Source organism: Pseudoliparis swirei, chromosome 12 (genome assembly GCF_029220125.1).
Source record: "Pseudoliparis swirei isolate HS2019 ecotype Mariana Trench chromosome 12, NWPU_hadal_v1, whole genome shotgun sequence".
In the NCBI taxonomy this organism is placed as follows: domain Eukaryota; kingdom Metazoa; phylum Chordata; class Actinopteri; order Perciformes; family Liparidae; genus Pseudoliparis; species Pseudoliparis swirei.
Genome location: NC_079399.1, coordinates 21,951,467 through 21,973,242, shown reverse-complemented (window position 1 = coordinate 21,973,242; position 21,776 = coordinate 21,951,467). Strand labels below are relative to the sequence as shown.

The following is a 21,776-nucleotide window of genomic DNA, read 5'->3' as shown; positions in this document are numbered from 1 at the left end:
ACATGAAACAACGACCACTGCCCAGATGTGAACTGGGGACACTGCAGTTCAGAGTCGACGCCTTTAATGAAAATATTCTAACTATTAGAGACAAGATTGATGATATCCTGCCCTCAGCCAGTGACATGTCGTCAAGCATGTCTTAAAGACATAAAAACATGGATGACCTGCAACTTCCTGATGATAAACTCAGATAAAACTGAAGTTATTTGACCCTGAACACCTCAGAGATCAATGATCCGGTGATGTGGTTTCTGTAGATGGCATTACCCTGGCATCAACACCACATTAAAGAATCTCTGTTCTCTTTGATCAGGACTTGTTCTTTAACTCCACGTGAAGCAATTATCAAGGACTGCAATGTTTGATCTACTTAACAATTAAAAAATCAGGCACATCTTGTTTTAAAAGGATGCAGAAAAAGTGGTTCACACATTGGTTACTTATAAACTGGATTACTGCAACTCCTTATTATCAAGCTGCTCTAATAAGTCTCTGAAGTTAACTCCTTATTATCGGGCTGTATTAGCTGCCCTGCACTGGCTCTCTGTAAATTCAAGAATCACATTTAAAATTCTTCTCCTCACCTACAACGCCTTGATTTGTGATGCTCAATTATTTCTTAAGGAGCTTGTAGCACCATATTACCCCACTAGAGAGCTTGTAGTACCATATTACCCCACTCGAGAGCTTGTAGTACCATATTACCCACTAGAGAGTGTAGTACCATGTTACCCCACTAGAGAGCTTGTAGTACCATATTACCCCACTAGAGAGCTTGTAGTACCATATTACCCCACTAGAGAGCTTGTAGTACCATATTACCCCACTCGAGAGCTTGTAGTACCATATTACCCCACTAGAGCTTGTAGTACCATATTACCCCACTAGAGAGCTTGTAGTACCATATTACTCCACTAGAGAGCTTGTAGTACCATATTACCCCACTAGAGAGCTTGTAGTACCATATTACCCCACTAGAGAGCTTGTAGTACCATGTTACCCCACTAGAGAGCTTGTAGTACCATATTACCCCACTAGAGAGCTTGTAGTACCATGTTACCCCACTAGAGAGCTTGTAGTACCATATTACCCCACTAGAGAGCTTGTAGTACCATATTACCCCACTAGAGAGCTTGTAGTACCATATTACCCACTAGAGAGCTTGTAGTACCATATTACTCCACTAGAGAGCTTGTAGTACCATATTACCCCACTAGAGAGCTTGTAGTACCATATTACCCCACTAGAGAGCTTGTAGTACCATGTTACCCCACTAGAGAGCTTGTAGTACCATATTACTCCACTAGAGAGCTTGTAGTACCATATTACCCCACTAAAGAGCTTGTAGTACCATATTACCCCACTAGAGAGCTTGTAGTACCATATTACTCCACTAGAGAGCTTGTAGTACCATGTTACCCCACTAGAGAGCTTGTAGTACCATATTACCACACCGGACCGTCGCCAATAGCATCTTTAATATATTCAGACAGTAGGACTTCTACTCGGTCCAGTTTGGTGACATTACATTATGAAAAATGCCTGACACTTTACAATAGTATAAAGCATTGATGCCAGAACACACAGAGGAAGGTTTTCCACCACGTATTAGCCATGGGAACCTTTGTGTTGGCTCTAAACGTGATGTGATGTGTAGCTCTGCATGGCGGCCCGTGCTTTATACCTACATTATAATATTACAGCTCGGTAGTGTATTCCTCATTCGTACTCTACAGGGAACTTCAGTGGATGTTTAATGAGGGACATCTTCAATCAGTGGGCAGGACCCCTGGTGAGAAACACGCCGTTCATAAATCATATCAGCTGAACGAGATGCACATTGAAGAGACTCATAAAGTGGAATCCACATGGAACACCAGCACATGAATCAAGACTAACAGCTCTCCTGTACTATAAAGCAGCCCATTCAATAAAAGGTAATACGTTAAATAACAGATAGATCAAAAAAGCTCAATGTTACTGTGACAGCTGACAGTACTGGACAGGAAGAGCTCCCCCCGTTTCACACACCATCCACCTGTCAGGCTTCACTCTCCCTGCCTGAAGAAAGGTGCAGGCCACAGAGCGAGGCCACCACCGCCGTGGAGAAGCAGGAGTCTGTCCAAGGAACATCGCACGTGAATCTCCTGAGCCTGCAGGAGCCACGCCTTTTCATTCTTTGAGTTGCTTTCTGCCACCTTGTTGTGCCCACAAGCAATATTCGTGCAAGGAGCCGCTTCACAAGGCGGCAACGACTGATTCAACATGTGGTTGTGAAGACACACACACACACACACACACATGCACATCAAATACCACCGTGGTTGTCCCTCAGCCCTTACGTCACAATGTCCAAACAGTGACCACACCAGAAAGAGATAATTCAGCAACCTACATGAGAATAAACCACATAACATGTCGACGGATAATCATATTTTTTATTAAAAAATCCCATGTAAATGTGTCGGATTCACCGCGACTCAACGATGCAATCATGTCGACTTTTTGAGAACCTGAACACAACTTTTGTCCAACTCCAGAAGCTCCAGAAGACAACAACATTTAGCGGGAAGTGTCTCAACGTGTCTCTTCTCGTCGTGCGGCTGAACACCTACACTCGGGTGGTCAGTCCCCTGCAGGTGGTCTCATGGTAAACCGGGAGCACATCCAGGTGCGACCCCGCCACGGCCGAGCACCACCGGGTCACGTCTCCGGAGCGCGTTCACGCCAGTGACGTCACGCCATCATTTCTTCCCCATGATGAAGCTCGGGGTCTCGGCGTCGTCCTCTCGTTCCTCCTTCTCTCCGTCGCTGCTGTCCGAGCTGCTGCTGTCGGCGTCGTCTTCCTTCTTGTTTAGGACTCCAGCTTCGCCTTCTTCGCCGTCTCCTTTTTCTGCTTAATCTTTTCCCGCTTCTTCCTGCGCTTCGCCGTTCGGTCGTCGGCCGCCAGCTTGTTCTGCTCCACCTTGTCCAGGTAGTCCCGGTCCTCGTCCTGCTTGTATGCTATCTTGTCCAGGAAGTCCTGCCTCTGGTACTCTCTGCGTCGGAGGTGCCGGTAGACGTGGAACTCCCCGCTGCCCGCTCCGGCGCTGGAGCCCATCACGTCCCGGACGAACTCCGGGGGAGCCCGCGGGTTCCATTCTTTGGGCCGGTCCGGGATCGGAGCTGGCTTATCCGGGTTCCGCATTAACCTCTCCAACTTCAGACGTTGTTCCTCCGCCGGAGTTTTGGCGATTATCAGAGGCTGAGCCTCTTTTCCACCAGATATTCCCGGCTTGTTATTCTTGTGCGTGTGCGCCGCCATCTTTGAAAACAGCGTCGTCTATTTCCTCCGTCGCCCCGGAAGTACTTGAGGGCTTCTGTTACCGGGAAATATTTACAGTACTTTTTTCGTCTATTTTTAAATATCGTTTTGTTCACAATAATATACAAAACGGAACTAATGTAATAGTGGTGGTGATTGTTTTAATTTATTTTTATTAAATCGTAACTGATTTATACCGTGTGTATGTAATGATAATGACGCGTCGCTGAACCAATGGCAGAGCAGTTAGCGTTTGTTTGGGCCCAGCTGTCCAATCAGCGTTCAGGTCCCGCCCCTTCACGTCATCAAAACGCTTCAAGTCAGTTAGTCTGGTTACAGACACTCCGGCCTGTTCAGAAGCAGCTGAGACACTTTCCACGACGTTGTCGCTCATCATATAAAGATATCTATCGCCAGAGACCATGAACACTTTACTCAGAGCCACTGCGAGTTGTCTGCGGAGCGGCGCTGCGGTCCAACTGCCCCGACACACCGACGGGCGCGTGCGGTCGGCCCGGTTCCTGTGCGCCGCGGCGGACTACCAGAAAGAACTTGGAGAGATGGTGAAGAAGGACAAAGTGGTGGTGTTCATGAAGGGGACGCCGGCGCAGCCCATGTGCGGCTTCAGCAACGCCGTGGTCCAGATCCTCCGCATGCACGGGGTGGACGACTACGCCGCGTACAACGTGCTGGAGGACTCCGAGCTCAGGGAAGGTCAGTACGACATGGCAGCAACAAGCTGACGAGCAGCAACACCTGGTTGACAGCTGACGTGGAACAAGACACGTTGTATGGATCAGTCTATTCCAGATGATCTGTTTGCTTCTGTTTATTGGAGCATTCAAACCAACCACACGCACCAGCCTGTGGTCCACCGCCTCCCTCACTGGGTCTGGAGGAGTTTTTATCAGCGCTGTGCAGCAGGACCAGAGGGTGTGGTCCTCGTGTAGTTTGAAATAATGACAGCACTTACGCGAAGGAACGAGGAACTGTTCCTCTACTTCCATCAGCGCTGCTCTTTTTAAAAAGGGATCGTCTCAATGGAGGTTTATGACTCGACAGCAATGAAATAGGCAAGCCCGGGCAGGATGGCGCTTGACCTCAATGACCTCTATGCAGATACTTAACTTAATCTAGAGAAGCGGACGCTAAGAACAAGATGAACCTCATTATCTCTGGAGTAGACGCACTCTGCTGGCACCTGGCTGTAAAGCGCCTCCGTTAACCCTGATCGTAGCGTTGGTTCTTTTCCACAGGAGTCAAGCTCTTCTCCAACTGGCCCACGATCCCTCAGCTGTACCTCAGCGGTGAGTTCGTGGGCGGCTGCGACATCCTGCTCCAGATGCACCAGAACGGGGACCTGGTGGAGGAGCTGAAGAAGCTGGGCATCAGCTCCACGCTGCTGACGGCGGAGGAGGAGTCCAAGTAGAGGAGAGGGGGAGGGGGGGACGCTGGAGAGAGAGGCAGAGGACACTTCTTTTTTAACCCCCCCCCCCTCGGATGATCCCAGTCAGACCGACTCTCTTTTGGCGGCCGTGGGTTAAGTCCACTCTCCACACACCCCTCTGGGCCACTAAGGCGCAACAAGATAAAAAAATGACATGCTTCTTCAGTTCTGGACATTTTGGTTCTCAATGGGAACTCATCGTGTGCCTCCCCGGTGAGGACGGCCTCTTCACCGGGATCCCAAATCAGTCGTTCATAACCCCTCGCCCACACTAGTAAAGCTTCATCCATTGACAGATTTTGATATAGCAACACTGGCGTTCAGGTGGCGTCGTGCTCCTGGACCCCCGACGAATCAAGAGGTCATCTTTCTGCCGCTGACGAAAACAAACAAGATCTGTAAAGTTTGGGTCCAGAAACTGAGACCAATACATCCCATAGAGACCAATACATCCCATAAAGACCAATACATCCCATAGAGACCAATACATCCCATAGAGACCAATACATCCCATAAAGACCAATAGAAACCAATACATCCCATAAAGACCAATACATCCCATAGAGACCAACACATCCCATAGAGACCAATACATCCCATAGAGACCAATACATCCCATAGACCAATACATCCCATAAAGACCAATACATCCCATAGAGACCAATACATCCCATAGAGACCAATACATCCCATAGAGACCAATACATCCCATAAAGACCAATACATCCCATAGAGACCAATACATCTCATAGAGACCAATACATCCCATAGAGACCAATACATCCCATAGAGACCAATACATCCCATAGAGACCAATACATCCCATAAAGACCAATAGAGACCAATACATCCCATGGAGACCAATAGAGACCAATACATGACTGAGTTTTTCACTACTTTGTTATTTCTAACTATAGCAGCTTTAATATTTCCATCAACACATGGAGGAGACACTAGTTCCTAGTTTTTAATGTGATCTTATCAGGATTCACCACATTCTATAAAACCCTTAAAATAAGTGTTGGAGGCAGGACACAGACCTGCAGACTAACCCCTCTGGGGAGGGTCCGGTTCCCCCTGTGCTGTGAATGAGGTCATCCATCAGGCCCAGGGGGCACCGAGACCAGGTCTAGATCTTTGTGTAGATCCCTGTGATGTCATCAGACGACACACCTCCCAGGTGAACCGTGCCTGTCGGCAGTAGAACAGAAAGAGGGCAGCACTGATGTCGGTCCATTGGGGGTTCACAGAGCTGCTGTGGGGTCATAATTATATGAATATGTTGTTTAATATCTGGCAAAGTGCATCTTTTATGCATTAGCCTTTGTTTGGTGGAGACTGCAGACAGACCCACCTCCGGCCTGTTTTAACGTCTACGCCACGGGACCCTCCTCTTCCTCCTGAATACCACGTTCAGTACATTTGGACAAATGGAAAGAGCTCTGAGTCGGTGGTATTTGTTAATTTATCACCGAAGGACAGGAGGGTCTTGTTTAATGTGTGTGTGTGGGGGGTGCCCTCCTGCTGTGTCACCAGAGCAATGGTCATGTAGTACACTGTAAGATATTGTACATTGAGAGCACATTGTTAAATATATTTGAGCTGCATGTAAACTCTGCACCGATTAAATATTTTGACAAATACCAAAGATCTGGAGTTTTTAAAGTGTTTTGTGTTCAGCTTTGGGTGCAAAGCCTCAATAAAGACGAAGTGAACCGACTGGTCTTGAATGAGGCCGGCGGCCTGTCGGCTCGTCGTCGGCCTCACGCCGCCACCGACGTGTTCTGAAGTCCAGACGCCGGCGCCGTGTGACGGGCTTCTCCTGAGCCCGACCCGCAGAGAGTTTATCTGAGCGGCAGCTGCTCCACAAACATCTAGTCACCTCAAACACGGGACGACAACATCGAGCTACACGCTGATGAGCAGGTTATCAGGGAGGGGGAGAGAGAGGAAAAGACCAAGAGAGAGGGCTAAAGAGAGAAGGGAGCGAGAGATGGCTAAAGAAAGAGGGCAAGAGAGAAAGGGGGGGGGAGAGACGGAGAGGGAAAAAGATAGGAAAAGGGGGCGAGAGACAGAGGGATAGAGAGAGAGAGAAGGAAAAGGGGGAGAGCACGAGAGAAAGTGGGAGAGAGAGAAGAGGGCTAGAGAGAGGGGGAGTGAAAAATGGGGAGAGAGGGCAAAAGAGAGACAAAGAGACATGTGTTCATTGTCGACCAGTCAGTGATTATTTTCCTGACCAAATGTTTAACCCGTTAAATGAAGTCCAGCAGACTTCTTGGAGCTTAGAGGTCAAAGGTCCTCTGACCAGAGGTCGTCACGGCCGACCCCGGAGGCGGAGCCGCTCATTCGGGGGGAACCGAGAACGTCGCGGTCCCGACTCCAGAGAACCGGACCGCTCCATCTCCCCCCGGGGGAGTTGAACGGAGCACAAACTCAAACTGGCTTCCGAACGGACACCTGACTTCCTGCTGAAGCGACGCAGAGGAAGCGCGTCGACGTTCTGCTCTTTCTTCACTTGGTGAAACTCACGGTCGTGTTTTACGATATGAAAGCTTCTAGAAAAAGAAAAAGCTTTTAATACAAAATACTATTTTACAAAAGCAAACATTTACAGTGAAACTACTGCCACCGCGGAGGAGGCGGAGCGAGCTCCACTCCCCAGAGTCCGGAGCAGCGGAACACCGGTCACAAGACCGCACGAGGAAGAGGAGGATGATGAGGAAGAGGAGGTCAGAGTTTCAGCAGGAAGCGCAGCACCAGGTCCCTCAGCGTGGTGCGCAGCGGCTCGTTGTTGTCGCAGACGATGTGCGTGCCGTCCTCCTCCAGCTGGATCAGCGTGTCCTCGGCCTGCAGGTGCAGCATGTGGCCGTCCGCCGTCTCCTCCACCTTCACCTCCGTGATGCCGTGCTGCGGGGCGACAGCGGCAACTCGAGTTGGCCGAAGTTTCGCTTATTTGTTGTCTCGACACGGAACAGGAAAACTAAGTGAAGTGTGAGGGGGCGTGGCCTAAACCGTCACCGACAGACTGGCGTCGATGGAGTTTCGATAGCATTTTGATATTCATCTTGAAACATGAGGTTAACTTCCTGGACTATTCAAAAAAAAGAAGCTGATAATCCCAACAATGTGTCATGTGGGAGGAGTCAATTATAATGTCATGTGGGAGGAGTCATGATTATCACGTCATGTGGGAGGAGTCATGCTTATCAAGTCATGTGGGAGGAGTCATGATTCTAATGTCATGTGGGAGGAGTCATTATAATTTCATATGGGAGGAGTCATGATTCTAATTTCATGTGGGAGGAGTCATGATTCTAATGTCATGTGGGAGGAGTCATGATTATATAGTCATGTGGGACGAGTCATGATTATATAGTCATGTGGGACGAGTCATGATTATATAGTCATGTGGGAGGAGTCATTATAATTTCATGTGGGAGGAGTCATGAATAATGTCATGTGGGAGGAGTCATGATTCAAGTGTCATAAGGGAGGAGTCATGATTCTAATGTCATGTGGGAGGAGTCATGATTAAAGTGTCATAAGGGAGGAGTCATGATTCTCATGTCATGTGGGAGGAGTCATATCCTGAAGACATCGAATGAGGAAATCTCATGTCTAACAGCTGCTATAAACAATAATGAGGTTCCTCACCTTCTGCAGCGTGGCCAGGAACGCCTCCAGGGGCACCGCCCCGCTCAGCAGGGGCTTGGGGGCCAGCAGGACCGGAGGCTCCTCGGGGACCCGTTTCCTCTTCTTGCTGGGGGGCGCTGGGGGGGGTTTGGCCACCGACTGGCAACGCAGGAGAGGAACAAAAAATACAATAAAAACGTGAAGCGATGCGGTTCCGTAATTAAAACATGAAGTGCATGTCTGCACTCACCTGCAGTGTGTGCTTGTTGTCCTTGGAGTGCAGCACTGCAAACACAGTTGCCAGGGAAACGCCGGGCTTGATCTCAGACGGCACCAGAGAGTTAGCCAGCTGTGGAAGAGTCGGACTTTTAGGCTTGAGAATTAGACACATTTTCTCTGAATATCGACAGATCACCGACACATGGGAGAATTCAAAATCTGCAATCAGTCTGTTTCTAAAAAGGCACAGATTTGAATCATGGATCCAACTTCATAGCCTCGATACAAGACTAGATCCCTTTAACCGGACTGATCACGTGACCCACCTCAGGCAGGATGTAGACCCGCTCATAGCGCCGCTTGTGGGGCAGGCTGAGCACAGAGCAGCGCCTGTAGGGCATCGGCGGCGGCTGCAGCTCCAGCATCAGGTCGGAGCGGTGGGACTGGGTCAGCGGCGGCTGGGTGTACTGCTCCGGACACACCACATGGACGGGCTGCAGGGCGGGAGACAGGGAGGCGAATCGTCTCGCGTAGCTTTCAACCACCTGCGGTGCCACGTTCCAGACTGAGCTGGAGTCCAACTGCTGCGGCTCCACGTGACGTCGGTGGTGTTGACCTCACCTGGACCTCCTTGAGGAGCTTGGACACTTGGTGGAAGTTGAGTCGCGTGTCGATGGGACAGTAAACGCACTTCATGGCCAGCGGCTGGTAGGGAGCCAGAGCATCCAGGTAAGAGAAGTCGGGCTCTGAGGGCGAGAAAGAAAGAAAGAATAAAGTCACGGAGGCCCCCGGGAGCGCAGCGTCTCCTTCACGCGTCCAGTGTGCAAGTCACCGGTGAAGATGATGGTGTTCAGGCTGGATTTGCCCCACAGCTCCATGAAGTGGACCACGTCCCCGAAGCGCAGAGACGGGTGGCCGGTGAACACCACGCACGGCTGGCGGAACTCGATGCTGAAGTCCCCGTGGATGCTGGCGTAGTGCTTCAGCTTGTTGGTCTGGATCAACTGAAGGAAGAAACACTCAGGAGTTGAAGAGCAGCAACAGGACGGGAAGCTTTGGAGGCGACTATGGCCGATGTGCTGCTGTGTTCAAATAAAGCTCGAGACCAGCGGTCGGAGCCTATGGCTCACGAGACATATATGGCTCCCAGACAATTTTGAGCTGAAAAAAAAAAATCTCCGCCCGCCCCCCTGTAATTTTCTCTATCGCGCCAGATGACAGCAGAAGTAACTTGAGGTCCTTTTCTTAAAGACGTCTTTGTTCTTTTAATAAACTAAACGTCTGTTATTGATCGTCTCCACACAACAGCATGTCATTTCTGTTTCTACGTGTCGCGTTCACACTTCTCGGCTCGCCGTCTCGCGCGCCGCAGAGCTCCGATGCCGGCGTGTCTGCGCGCATCGGGGCGGAGCAAAGAAAAAGTCCACTTCCACTGAGTCATTTTAATTCTCATATGAGAGCAGAAACCCAGATTCCCAACTATCCTCTTCACCTGAAACGCAGCACCTGAGACGCGGGACTCACCTCCGCATGAGGGAACGGAGGCTCTGGGAGATACACCTTCGATTGCTTGTTGTGGCAGAGCCTAAAAAAAAAGGATGTACCAGGATGAAACAAAAATACTTTGTTTTGCTCTCATTGACTGATTCAATGTGGCGGCCTGTGAGGCCCTGCACAGCTTTGACACACAGAAGCACACATTGCTTCGAGGTTTCCTTCGGGGTTCTGCTCCACTACAGAGTTCTAGCTCCTCACCACTCGGCGAAGATCTGAGAGAACTCCAGCGAGCTGTTGGCGACGGGCGAAATGAAGTAGAAGGGCGTGGTCCCCAGGTTGGCGCTGTCGATGAACTGGTACAGACACTCCAGCAGGTCGTAGATCACCCCGGACGGGTAGCACGGCACCAGCACGTTGCCTCCGGCTCGAATCGTCATGGCTACAGGCAGAGATGAGTAATCGACACTAGTTTGAGAATCACCGATGACTCCAGAGTCGCTGTGACTTAATTACATATCAACACAACATGCATTCAAATCATCCGGGACATTTGGACCTACCGAGGTTGCTGCAGAATTCTCCCAGCATGCCGTCTGGGTTTGCGGTGGGCATCTGGGTGAGGCCCGTCAGAATCAGAACGTCGCTGTTCTTGAGGGAGCTCTGGTCCATCGGCTGGGAGGAGAGAAGAACTTCAATGACCTTCATAGATCCCTCCCGGCGTTCCCGAGACGTCACGTTCACAGGAAAGGGACAAACGGATGCATCGCGTGTCACTTCATCGAGCAAGAGGCTGCTGGTCCCGTTGGACCTGCTGGTCCCGTTGGACCTACCTGTGGATGGGTGGTGAGGAGGGACGAGCTCGACACATAGGAAATCTTCTCATGGTGAGACTGGATGATCCAGTTGGAGCTCCCCAGTGAGTAGCCCGAGCTTAAGGGGGAAACCTGGACCGCTCCGAACAGCTCCTGGAATGTGATACAGGTATCTCAGTCGTACGTAGACGCGTACTCGTTAAGTCTTAGTTTAGGGTCCTGCATGAGACCAACGAAGAAGAAAAGAAGTCTTTACCACTTTCTGTGAATAACCCACGAGCTGCACTTTGCTGAGGGCAGAGTTGACCTCCTGCAAGCTGTAGCTTCGTTTCCACGCCCACACGTCGAGCGCGTCCTTCAGCGGCCCAGGGAGCATCCTGATAGAATACAATTATATAGAATAGAATTAGGATCAGATAAGAGAAACTGACATGTTAAGAGGTATACGCTTGTATGAGCTGGTACATTTGTTAAATAAATATCTTCAACTATCCACAGAGAAAGCTGACAGTTTTCTTACCGTTGTATTTCCTTGTTCTTCCAGCAGGTGGCAGACTGGGCTTTGGGAACTCTCTCCATGAAGTTCACCAGTTCCTCCATCAACATCCTGAAGGGGAAAAAAAGCAAAAACACATACATCTTAATCTCTTTTTGATCCTCCGGCTCTCTCTTTTTGAAATCAGAAAAAACTGTTAATCCTAACATGCACATTTCCCTTTTGAATGAACATAAAAACAATAAGGTTCCCGTGCGTCTCCTCACCTGCCGATGGTCAGGGTGGGCTCCGTGGCGTACACCATCCCAGTGAAGCCGGTGTGCTCCGTGATGTAGGGCAGGGCCATCATACAGTGGTAGTTGGAGACCAGGATGACGTCAACGGTCGACAGATCCAGCAGCTCTCTCTGTGGCCAACGGGAAAGAAATATTATTTACAACAAATATGTATTATCATTATTATCATCGGACAGCATTTACTATAACTTGAATTTGAATAACTGGCGTGTGGAAGTAGTACAAATATTAATAACTGTGGCAAAAGCACAGAAAGGAGAAGTGGAAGTTAGAGCTGGTACTTTAGTCTCACAGTCCGAGGAACGCTCGCGTTAAAACGTCATCAAGTTGAAGCATTACACTGATGTCTCACGTAAAGCTACCTCAGGGAGACAGAACTCTGGCTGCGAGTCCACAAACACTCGTCCTGCACACTCCTTCAGTTCCTGGAATGATAGAAAGAAAAGGTGTGTCTACTTCAGGCCTTCATCGTAGTATGTAATACATGTATTTACACTTTATAGAGACACAGAAACAACTTTAGAAATCTCACAAAAAGCATCAAACACGCGTTGAATGTCAGATACAAGATACAAACTACAAGAACAGCTCGTCATACCTTCTCCAGGTTTAGGGAGCCATCCTTAGAGACCCAACTAGGTAGCTTGGAGAGTCGTGGGCTGGATGAGAACCAAAGAACAAGAGACATCATCAAGGTTCAGGTCTACCAGCCACACGCAGATGAATGACTAAAAGAAGCCAGTCACTCACCTGTGCACCAGCGGAAGGGGCAGGAAGTGGAGCACTGAGGTGGTGTCCAGTCCACAGTCCAGCATGATGGTGGTGGATTTAAACTTGAGGACATTGCAGGGCAATGTGGGATGACCAGACAGACAAAACTGAGATGGAAAGGAAGCGATTAAGAGACGCACGTGGACACCAACACATGACAGATACTTTACGACTTACTTTACTCAGCACTTTACTTTATTGCCCCCCTGTATATTTAGTATTTAGTTTTGTGTTTTATATTTATTTTCATTGATGCTCTGATGTGCACTGCTGCTGTGATTTTTTAAATGTCCCCACTGTGGGACAAATAAACAAATATCATATCATATACACAGCAGAGGGGGGGGGGGGGGGTCAACAGAACATCCCTTTTACTCAGTAGTTCACCCAAACATCCGCAATGTTGAGTCATTAGAAGAACTAAAAGATGTATTCATCAACATCAGGTCCACCAGCTGAGTCAGTATGTTACTAGAACCATGGACTGCACACCTAGCTTAGCTTAGCTGCCTAGCCACACAGGGCTATTGACGTTAGCTGCTAAGCTAACAGAGTAGCTATAACTTAAGGCATAACTAAACGATTCCGCGACGCATTGTTACCGTCAGCGGAGGTTGACGTCGTAACTTTATTCTGCTAACAGTGGGGGAACTCACCAACTTCATGTCGGCCGCTGATAAATGAGCGTTGTTATATTCCGTTGGCTTCACTAACACCGCATCCTTCTGCTGTGTTTTTCGGGTCTAAGTTCTCGTCGTTTCTCGGGCGTTTAGCCCTCTACTGCCCCCTAGCGGGTCGGAGTGTTTTGACCAAAGCAGGATAAAATGACCCGAATAAATACAAAATAAAACAGCAGGTTTTTGCTTATTTGTAAATACCGTAGGGAAAGAGTATTATGCCTCACAATATAACAAATAAAAAGTTAATCATAAAGGCGATACTTGTTGTCAACAAATACACGTGCAGATTCTGATTCGCTGGCTCTAACTAGAGTGATATGTAGACCAGGTTGCGTGAAGCATCGCAGTAGATGCATAAAGAAGCCTATACTGTGGTTATGGTGGCCATGAGCTTGGTGGTCAGCCATTAGCCTATGTCGGTATACGGTGAAGTTACATGACATTGTATATAACATGTAGGAGAAGGTTTTCAGGCAGCCACGTGAACAATCATAGATCGCGTCGTAGAAGACGGGCGCAACCCGTTCCATTCACGGCTCTGGTGTAGCTCCTCCCATGCTAGCAGTGGCTGGCTAACAGGTGTCAGGTCACACCACTCCCTGGTGACTCGTACCGGTGGAGTTACAATGAGTTACGTGGTCATGTTGCGAAACTGATGAAGTAACATAGACACCCGGCCACTTCTCTATCTCCGGTAGGTCTCGTTTCTTTCCTTGAATAGTTCACGTTGTGTTTGTGTGTTTTTGGTGCTAGCGGCTAACAAGAAGCGGCGCTTTAGAAGCGGCTGCGGTCTATGCTGTCTCGCGGAGGATTGGTACACTTATTAGGAAAGAGGATACGCGCGTGGCCGCGGACAGGTAACCGCCTCAACGCACACCTCACCGGGAGAGAAGTGATTGTGAGGTCGTTACATGAAGAAGTAAACTTTGTACTTATATATATATATATATGACTTCCTTAATAACGCTATATGTTGTTAATGCTCACTTTAACATGAAGCACACTTATTAGGATGCTTATCAGGCCAAACTAACCGGAGATAACCTCACATATGGGGCAATGTGTCAACAATAAACTGTCATTTATTATCCAGTAACCGGTGGTCTTAATTATGGAGGACTTAAAATTTCTTAATTATGAATAAATAAATAAATGCATGAATAAATATAGGACGAAACAAATACATTCTTAAATAAATGTATAAATAAATACAAGAATAAATAAATAAATGCTTAAATAAATGTATAAATAAATACAGGAATACATAAATAAATGCTTGAATAAATGTATGAATAAATACAAGAAAAAAAGAATAATTGTTTTAATAAATGTATAAATAAATACAGGAATAAATAAATACATGTATAAATAAATACAAGAATAAATAAATGTATACATTAATAAATACATACAGGAATAAATAAATATAAGTTATAGCTAAACAGGACATCATTAAATACATCTATTTCTACATTTCTGTATTTCTTCATTTATTTATGTCTCTATTTATGTGTCCACACGTATTTCTTCATTTATTTATGCGTGACATTTATACTAGAGGGGATGAAAAGTGGCATTTTGATCCTGTTCTGATCGGAGCTGTATTCATAATCATGAAAGTCAGAGTCATCTGTTTAGCCGTACACAAGTAGTGTGTGTTTGTGGTTGTGTTGTCGTGCTCTCTCTCTCTCCACCATGTGTCATGACATCTGATGTCTCTCCACCATGCGTCATGGCATCTGATGCTGTCTGTCTCTTGGTGTGACCGAGCAGCCGCCATGGGGAACGACTGCAGTAACAACCTGGGCATCCCTCCAGGCAAGGGCCCCCACGCTGTGGGCTGCACCGACTTCATGATGGACCACACCGCACAGGTGAAAGAAAGCACCACACACACACACACACACAGATACAGAAACAGACACACACCTGGTCCACAGAGGACCGCTGACCGTGGTCCCATTGGGTCACGGGTCACCTTTTATTGAGATACCACAGAGTAAAGCTGTTGTTCTGTGAATGAGGAATGAAGGGCAGCACACCTGGGAATGTCCCATACCTCCATCAACCACACCTGATTGAGCTGCTATAAGAAAGTGATGAGTCAGCGCCGTACGACACATTGCGGGTCAAGGGTCAAGGAACATTAAAAGGTCCCTGCAGCGAGGAAAAGTTCAAAGTTCAGCGCGGGGAAGAAAATCTGGAGCCAAAACAAACCAATAAACTACCCAGGTTCAGTGAAGAAGAGGTGAAGAGGGGAGGAAGAGGTGTGTGCGTGTGTGTGCGCTTCACTCTGGTGTGTCCCTGTCTGCCTGTCTTAACAGGGCAGCTTCTTCCGGCTCTACTATCCCTGCCAAGAGACGGAGAAACCAGTCAAACCAGACTGGGTCCCGTGCGTGGAGTATTTCAACGGCCTGGCCGACTTCATGAAGATCAACAGGACTTTCGGCGAGAGGATCTTCAACTACCTTTTCGGTAATTTCACCTCCAATGAGGAGCACGCACAACATGTCCAACGAGTGCTTTGAGGACGCGGCCGTCCGTCGCCTGAAGCCCCCGGTGACCCGCTGCTCTCGTCTCTTCCAGGCTCCTTTAAGATCCCGGCCGCCGTGGACGCTCCGTTTAAATCCGATGCAAAATGTCCCGTCGTGATCTTCTCCCACGGCCTCGGAGCGTTCAGGTAAAGCCACCTGTGTGTGTGTGTGAGCGCGGCCGTGCAGCCCGTGTGTGGGAGGCTGTGGCTGACGTCTCCCTGCTGCCCCCTCCAGGACTCTCTACTCCGCTATATGTGCAGAAATGGCCTCGCAGGGCTTCATCGTGGCATCCGTGGAACACAGGTATGTCGTGTCTATTTTGAATTCATTTTGAAAGTGTCTTCGTGTCGTTTAGGACGAGGAGCTTCTCACAGTGCAGCCGTCAGGTGGGAGGACAGCAGCTATGCAGAGAGAAGGGCGTACGCAGGTGTAATCTTGGCTGGGTCACGCTGTGGGCTGAGACCACGTGACGGGGGAGGAAGTTCTAGTTGAACGAGAGCCAAGAGAACAATAACAGAGTCTCTTCTGTTTGTCTGTGGAGTAAGTGTGCAGACAATAGCACCAACCAGGTCATCACTTTCCCTTCAGTAGAGAGAGAGACAGAGCTCGTGCTTTTTGTCTGTTTTTTTTAGTCCGTTCCCACAAACCAACCAGAACAATCACAGAGCTGCGGCTGCTCCTCCAACGTCGGGTCGGCTGCAGGGCCGTCCTGAGGCAAGGAGGAGGAGCGAGGAGGAGGAGCTCCGGCTCCAGCCGGAGGAGGAGTCGCTCCTCGAGCCTGTTCTCAAACCCAGTGTCATGTATTTGTGGAGCAGAGGTTCATCCCTGGGGACTAACACAGGGTTTTTCAATATTAGATTTGCTAGCATGAGGAACTTCTCCATAGTCAGTATATATATATATATATATAATGTGTTTATTTATATATATTTATATGTATGTATATATATGTGTTTATATATTTATATGTATGTATATATATATAATGTGTTTATTTATATGTATGTATATATATACAGTGCATCCGGAAAGTATTCACAGCGCTTCACTTTTTGCACATTGTTGTGTTACAGCCTTATTCCAAAATGGATTAAATTCATTATTTTCCTCAACATTCTACACACAACAACCCATAATGACAAAGTGAAAACTCCTTTTTGCACATTTATTAAAAATAAAGAACGAAAAAATAACATGTACATAAGTATTCACAGCCTTTGCTCAATACTTTGTTGAAGCACCTTTGGCAGCAATTACAGCCTCAAGTCTTCTTGGGTCTGATTCCACAAGCGGGGCACACCTATTTCTGGGCAGTTTCTCCCATTCTTCTTTGCAGAACCTCTCCAGTTCCATCAGGTTGGATGGGGAGCGTCGGTGCACAGCCATTTTGAGATCTCTCCAGAGATGTTCAATGGGGTTCAAGTCAGGGCTCTGGCTGGGCCACTCCAGGACCTTCACAGAGTCGTCCCGAAGCCACTCCTTTGTTATCTGGGCTGTGTGCTTCGTTGTCCTGTTGGAAGATGAACCGTCGCCCCAGTCTGAGGTCCAGAGCGCTTTGGAGCATGTTTTCATCCAGGATGTCTCTGTACATTGCTGCATTCATCTTTCCCTCAATCCTGACTCGTCTCCCAGTTCCTCCCGCTGAAAAACATCCCCACAGCATGATGCTGCCACCACCGTGCTTCACTGTAGGGATGGTATTGACCAGGTGATGAGCAGTGCCTGGTTTCCTCCAGACATGACGCTTGGCATTCAGGCCAAAGAGTTCAATCTTTGTTTCATCAGACCAGAGAATTTTGTTTCTCATGGTTTGAGAGTCCTTCAGGTGCTTTTTTGCAAACTCTAGGCGGGCTGTCATGTGCTTTTTACTGAGGAGTGGCTTCCGTCTGGCCACTCTACCAAACAGGCCTGATTTGTGGAGTGTTGCAGAGATGGTTGTCCTTCTGGAAGGTTCTCCTCTCTTCATAGAACAACGCTGGAGCTCTGTCAGAGTGACCATCGGGTTCCTGGTCACCTCCCTGACTAAGGCCCTTCTCCCCCGATCGCTCAGTCTGGCTGGGCGGCTCTAGGAAGAGTCCTGGTGGTTCCAAACTTCTTCCATGTCCGGATGATGGAGGCCACTGTGCTCATTGGGACTTTCAATGCTGCAGAAATCTTTCTGTACCCTTCCCAGATCTGTGCCTCCATACAATTCTGTCTCGGAGGTCTATAGATAATTCCTTGAACTTCATGGCTTGGTTTATGCTCTGATAAGCACTGTGATACCTTATATAGACAGGTGTGTGCCTTTCTCAATCATGTCCAATCAACTGAATTTAGCACAGGTGGACTCCAATCAAACATCTCAAGGATGATCAGTGGAAACAGGATGTACCTGAGCTACATGTTGAGTGTCATGGCAAAGGCTGTGAATACTTATGTACGTTATGTTTTCGTTCTTTATTTTTAACACATTTGCACAAATTTGCAAAAAACTGTTTTCACTTTGTCATTATGGGTTGTTGTGTGTAGAATGTTGAGGAAAATAATGAATTTAATCCATTTTGGAATAAGGCTGTAACATAACAAAATGTGGAAAAAGTGAAACGCTGTATATGGACTCATTGTCTGGGATAAAAGAAATATATATATATAATGTGTTTATGTATTTATATATATATTGTGTGTATTTTATGATTTCTCCACGCAGAGACCAGTCGGCCGCGGCGACCTATTTCCTCCGCGAGAAGACGGAGTCGGAGAAGGCCGACAAGAGCGAGCCCGAGGCCTCGGGCCCGGTCCAGAACCACCTGGTGAGGGAGTGGATGTACTACAGGAGCCTGCAGCACGGGGAGAAGGAGTTCCCCCTCCGGAACCAGCAGGTGAGCAGCTTCTGTGGAGGTGGAGACAACTCCGTCACCAATATGGATCGGGACATCGAGGTTCAGCTTCAACCACGTCGTTTCCTTCAGCTTCTTAGATTTATTTATCGGATGAGTCTCACATTCAACTTTTATTTTTGCATTTCCTCTATTCTGTATTTATGTTTTTTTTTATTCTACACTGTTTTTTTCCAGGGTAGGACATTTACATATGTTTTATTATATATAATAATACATATTATCTTTATATTCTTATATATTATGTTACCCACTGTATATTTAATACACTATTATTTATTATATATATACATTATATTACGTTAGTCTATTTTATATTATATATACATTATATATTACTGTATTTAATACTATTATTTTATAATATTATATATAATAATTCATATTATTTTACCTACTTTATATTTAATACACGATTATTATATATCAGATTAGGAAATTTACATATTTTTAGGGGGCACTTTTTGAAACTTGTGAAATAACATTTATTCTTTGTTCAAACATAATAAATATACTTATTCAGGCTTGCAGGATATGAAAAATTGGCAATATTCAGACTTAGTTTCTGATTGTGTTTTTTTTTTTTTTTAGAACAAAAAACAACCTGAAAACATAAATCAGACAATAATATTCAATTCTATTCTTATTTCTTTGTGGTTATTTATTGTTATTACATACTTATTTCTATGTTTATCATAACAAATTATATGTAGTTTTTTGTGTGTGTACCTACCTAGCACAGGAAATAGACAGGACACACAACAAAGAACAAAAATAAAACGCTGTTAAATGATCTAAATTATGGGGCATTGTTTGCCTCTCCCAGTGAGATCAGGGGCAACATTATATTTCTTTTCGGGGCAGTTCTTCCCTTTGGTCCTGAGTGTCTTCATGTCCGTTGTGTTGCAGGTGAAGCACAGAGCGGACGAGTGCATCCTGGCTCTGGACCGACTCACCGAGATCAACTCGGGGGTCACGATGCACAACGCTCTGCAGACTCGGTTCGACTGGACGACGCTGGAGGTAAAGCCGTGACCTTTGCTCTGTTTGCACATCGAGCGTTCAGGAAGTCAGAACAACGAAAACAGAGCTGAGAACGAGAGGAAAGGAGTTCGGATAACTGGGACTGACGTTGTTTGTTACGACAGACGGGCGACTCATTCATCGAGCGTGACCCGCTCCAGGAAGTTCAGAAATAAATGATTAGATTACAAACCGAACACACCCGACATGGAACTAACCTCGTCTTAAAGGGACAGTTCCTCCCAAAAGCAACAATCCAGATTAGGCATCTAGCCTGTGGTTGTTTATTACTGGCAGACATGGTTAGAGATGACCTCCTCCTCTCCCTGTGAGATGACAGTTCTGCTGTAACTGGTGCTGAGCAGCCGCCATTGTTGTTTATTTTGAGCGCTCACACTTAAGCCACGCCCCCTGGCTGCCAGTCGGTCCGTTCATGTTAAATGATGTTCCCGCGCGAGTGAGGTAACTAACTTGTGTTCCGCCTCCCAAGTCAAGTTCAATTTAAGACTTTAAGGACCCGCGGCCACCCCAATACAGAGCGCATCACATGCAGTACGCCAGAAAGTACCAGGATGTTCTTCTGGGTCCTATTCGGACCCCGATCCTCTGTGCAGTGGCTGTGTGAGCCGAAGGGTTGAAGTTCAAGGTGTTAGAGTCCTTAATGCGAGGGGGGGAGATCCAGGGTTCAGGTTGGAGACCTTCCATTGACGTCATTTCCTCTCCACGCCAACAGAACTCCATGGATCTGTGCCGGGTCGCCGCGGTGGGGCATTCCTTCGGGGGGGCGACGGTGATAGAAGCTCTGGGCAAGGAGGTTAAATTCAAGTACGTGGATCCACGGCGTTCCGGAGCAGCGTGAACGCGCCGGGTCAGGTGACCGAGGCGGGCCGCCTGAACTCTTCTCCCCTCAGGTGCGGCGTGGCGCTGGACTCCTGGATGTTGCCTCTCGACGACGAGCTCTTCGCGCGGGTGAAGCAGCCCATCTTCTTCATCAACTCGGAGAAGTTCCAGTGGGCGGGGAACATCAGCCGCATGAGGAAGCTGGACTCGGCCGTCGTCCAGCGGAAGATGATCACCATCAGGTGGAGCGGCGCTCGGCCCCCCGGTGGTCACGGGAGGAACTGGGCGTGTCCTGACTGTGCGGCTCTCCTCCACCAGGGGCGCCGTCCACCAGAGCTTCCCGGACTTCACCTTCCTGACGGGGAACTGGATCGGCAAGCTGCTGAAGCTGAAGGGAGAGATCGACCCCGAGGTCGCCATGGACCTGTGCAACAAGGCCACGCTGGCCTTCCTGCAGCGCCACCTCGGTGAGGACCCGGCGCCCCGCCGGTCACTCCGCGGGTCTCACCGGCTCACTCCTGGTTGTTGTTGTTGTTTTCAGGGCTGCAGAAGGACTTCAACCAGTGGGACCCTCTGATTGACGGCCAAGACGAGAACCTCATCCAAGGAACCAACGTCACGGTGCTCCAGTCCTCCATCTGAACCGGTCCCGGCCCGCTCGCCGTGACAGACGGACTGACAGTTTGAAACCGTGAATCTCTCCCTCATCACGACGGATACGACCAGCGTTCAGTTTCAGGCCTGAATGTTCCCTTACGACCTGGAAATGATTTGACTGGTTTGAATGAGGCCGTGATGTCATTAGACTGAACGCCGACGATCGCCGTGTGATTCCGGAACGAGGCCGACGACGAGGCGTATCCGACTGGCGCCGAGAGGACGAAGGGAGATCGGAGGACTCAGACTGCAGATTCATTATTATCCAAACTACATCCATCCGGATTCAACAGGGCAGCTACACACAGGAAGTAGATCAGGAGAAGGTTCAGATGAGCTTCACGCCACTGGGAACTTTTATACTCTCATCGTCTACCACAAACACAATAAATCTGGTTTGAACTCTTTTTTTCCTGGAAGTTACTCTTGTAGAAACTGTTCAGCGTCGAGAGGAAAACGAGAAAATATGTATTTGATATAGATATCAAAATGCATATTTCCTCTTTCCGGTTGTGGATTTAAAAAATAATTAATCTAGATAGTTTTGGGCGTATTATATAATGCAACTAGAAGCTCGACTCAAGTGCGATGTCTTTGCGCCACAGCGATGGTCTGTGGATGGTTTCAGTAACCAGGTCAAGATTTATGGAAAGAGGCTTTGAAGAGTTTTAAAATGCAGTTTGTG

The 21,776-nt window shown here is 47.8% G+C and overlaps 4 protein-coding genes and 1 non-coding gene across 6 annotated transcripts; 2 read left to right on the top strand and 3 right to left on the bottom strand.

The window, feature by feature from the left end:
* Positions 1-1,459: 1,459 nt before the first annotated feature.
* On the bottom strand, positions 1,460-3,419 carry prkrip1 (PRKR interacting protein 1). The gene is given in 2 exon segments (XM_056428355.1): positions 1,460-2,858; positions 2,861-3,419. Coding segments are annotated over 2 exon segments (558 nt in total). The 5' UTR covers positions 3,308-3,419; the 3' UTR covers positions 1,460-2,747.
* Positions 1,982-2,256, bottom strand: LOC130203103 (small Cajal body-specific RNA 13). The gene has a single exon (XR_008833440.1). It is a non-coding gene; the product is annotated as a small Cajal body-specific RNA 13 (non-coding RNA).
* A 222-nt stretch (positions 3,420-3,641) lies between the features above and the next one.
* glrx5 (glutaredoxin 5 homolog (S. cerevisiae)) lies at positions 3,642-6,402 on the top strand. The gene is made up of 2 exons (XM_056428357.1): positions 3,642-4,021; positions 4,564-6,402. The coding sequence occupies exons 1-2, from the start codon at positions 3,730-3,732 to the stop codon at positions 4,734-4,736; spliced, it is 465 nt and encodes a 154-aa protein (XP_056284332.1). The 5' UTR covers positions 3,642-3,729; the 3' UTR covers positions 4,737-6,402.
* A 912-nt stretch (positions 6,403-7,314) lies between these two features.
* Positions 7,315-13,236, bottom strand: ints9 (integrator complex subunit 9). The gene is made up of 17 exons (XM_056428354.1): positions 13,135-13,236; positions 12,458-12,585; positions 12,306-12,366; positions 12,070-12,132; positions 11,678-11,817; positions 11,436-11,522; positions 11,172-11,292; positions 10,934-11,068; positions 10,664-10,775; positions 10,362-10,542; positions 10,131-10,191; positions 9,439-9,610; positions 9,228-9,352; positions 8,933-9,100; positions 8,638-8,736; positions 8,409-8,546; positions 7,315-7,661 (listed from the first exon to the last, which is right to left on the bottom strand). The coding sequence occupies exons 1-17, from the start codon at positions 13,141-13,143 to the stop codon at positions 7,485-7,487; spliced, it is 1,977 nt and encodes a 658-aa protein (XP_056284329.1). The 5' UTR covers positions 13,144-13,236; the 3' UTR covers positions 7,315-7,484.
* Positions 13,237-13,743: 507 nt separating this feature from the next.
* pla2g7 (phospholipase A2, group VII (platelet-activating factor acetylhydrolase, plasma)) lies at positions 13,744-21,498 on the top strand. Of its 2 annotated transcripts, none has more exons than XM_056428542.1 (11): positions 13,744-13,852; positions 14,932-15,032; positions 15,483-15,633; positions 15,745-15,838; positions 15,927-15,995; positions 18,382-18,553; positions 19,481-19,594; positions 20,328-20,419; positions 20,506-20,676; positions 20,753-20,901; positions 20,976-21,498. In XM_056428542.1, the coding sequence occupies exons 2-11, from the start codon at positions 14,937-14,939 to the stop codon at positions 21,074-21,076; spliced, it is 1,209 nt and encodes a 402-aa protein (XP_056284517.1). In that variant the 5' UTR covers positions 13,744-13,852; positions 14,932-14,936; the 3' UTR covers positions 21,077-21,498. The 2 variants fall into 2 exon arrangements, with proteins under 2 accessions (XP_056284517.1, XP_056284516.1); XM_056428541.1 differs by lacking the exon at positions 13,744-13,852 and adding an exon at positions 13,859-14,015.
* The last annotated feature ends 278 nt before the right edge of the window (positions 21,499-21,776 follow it).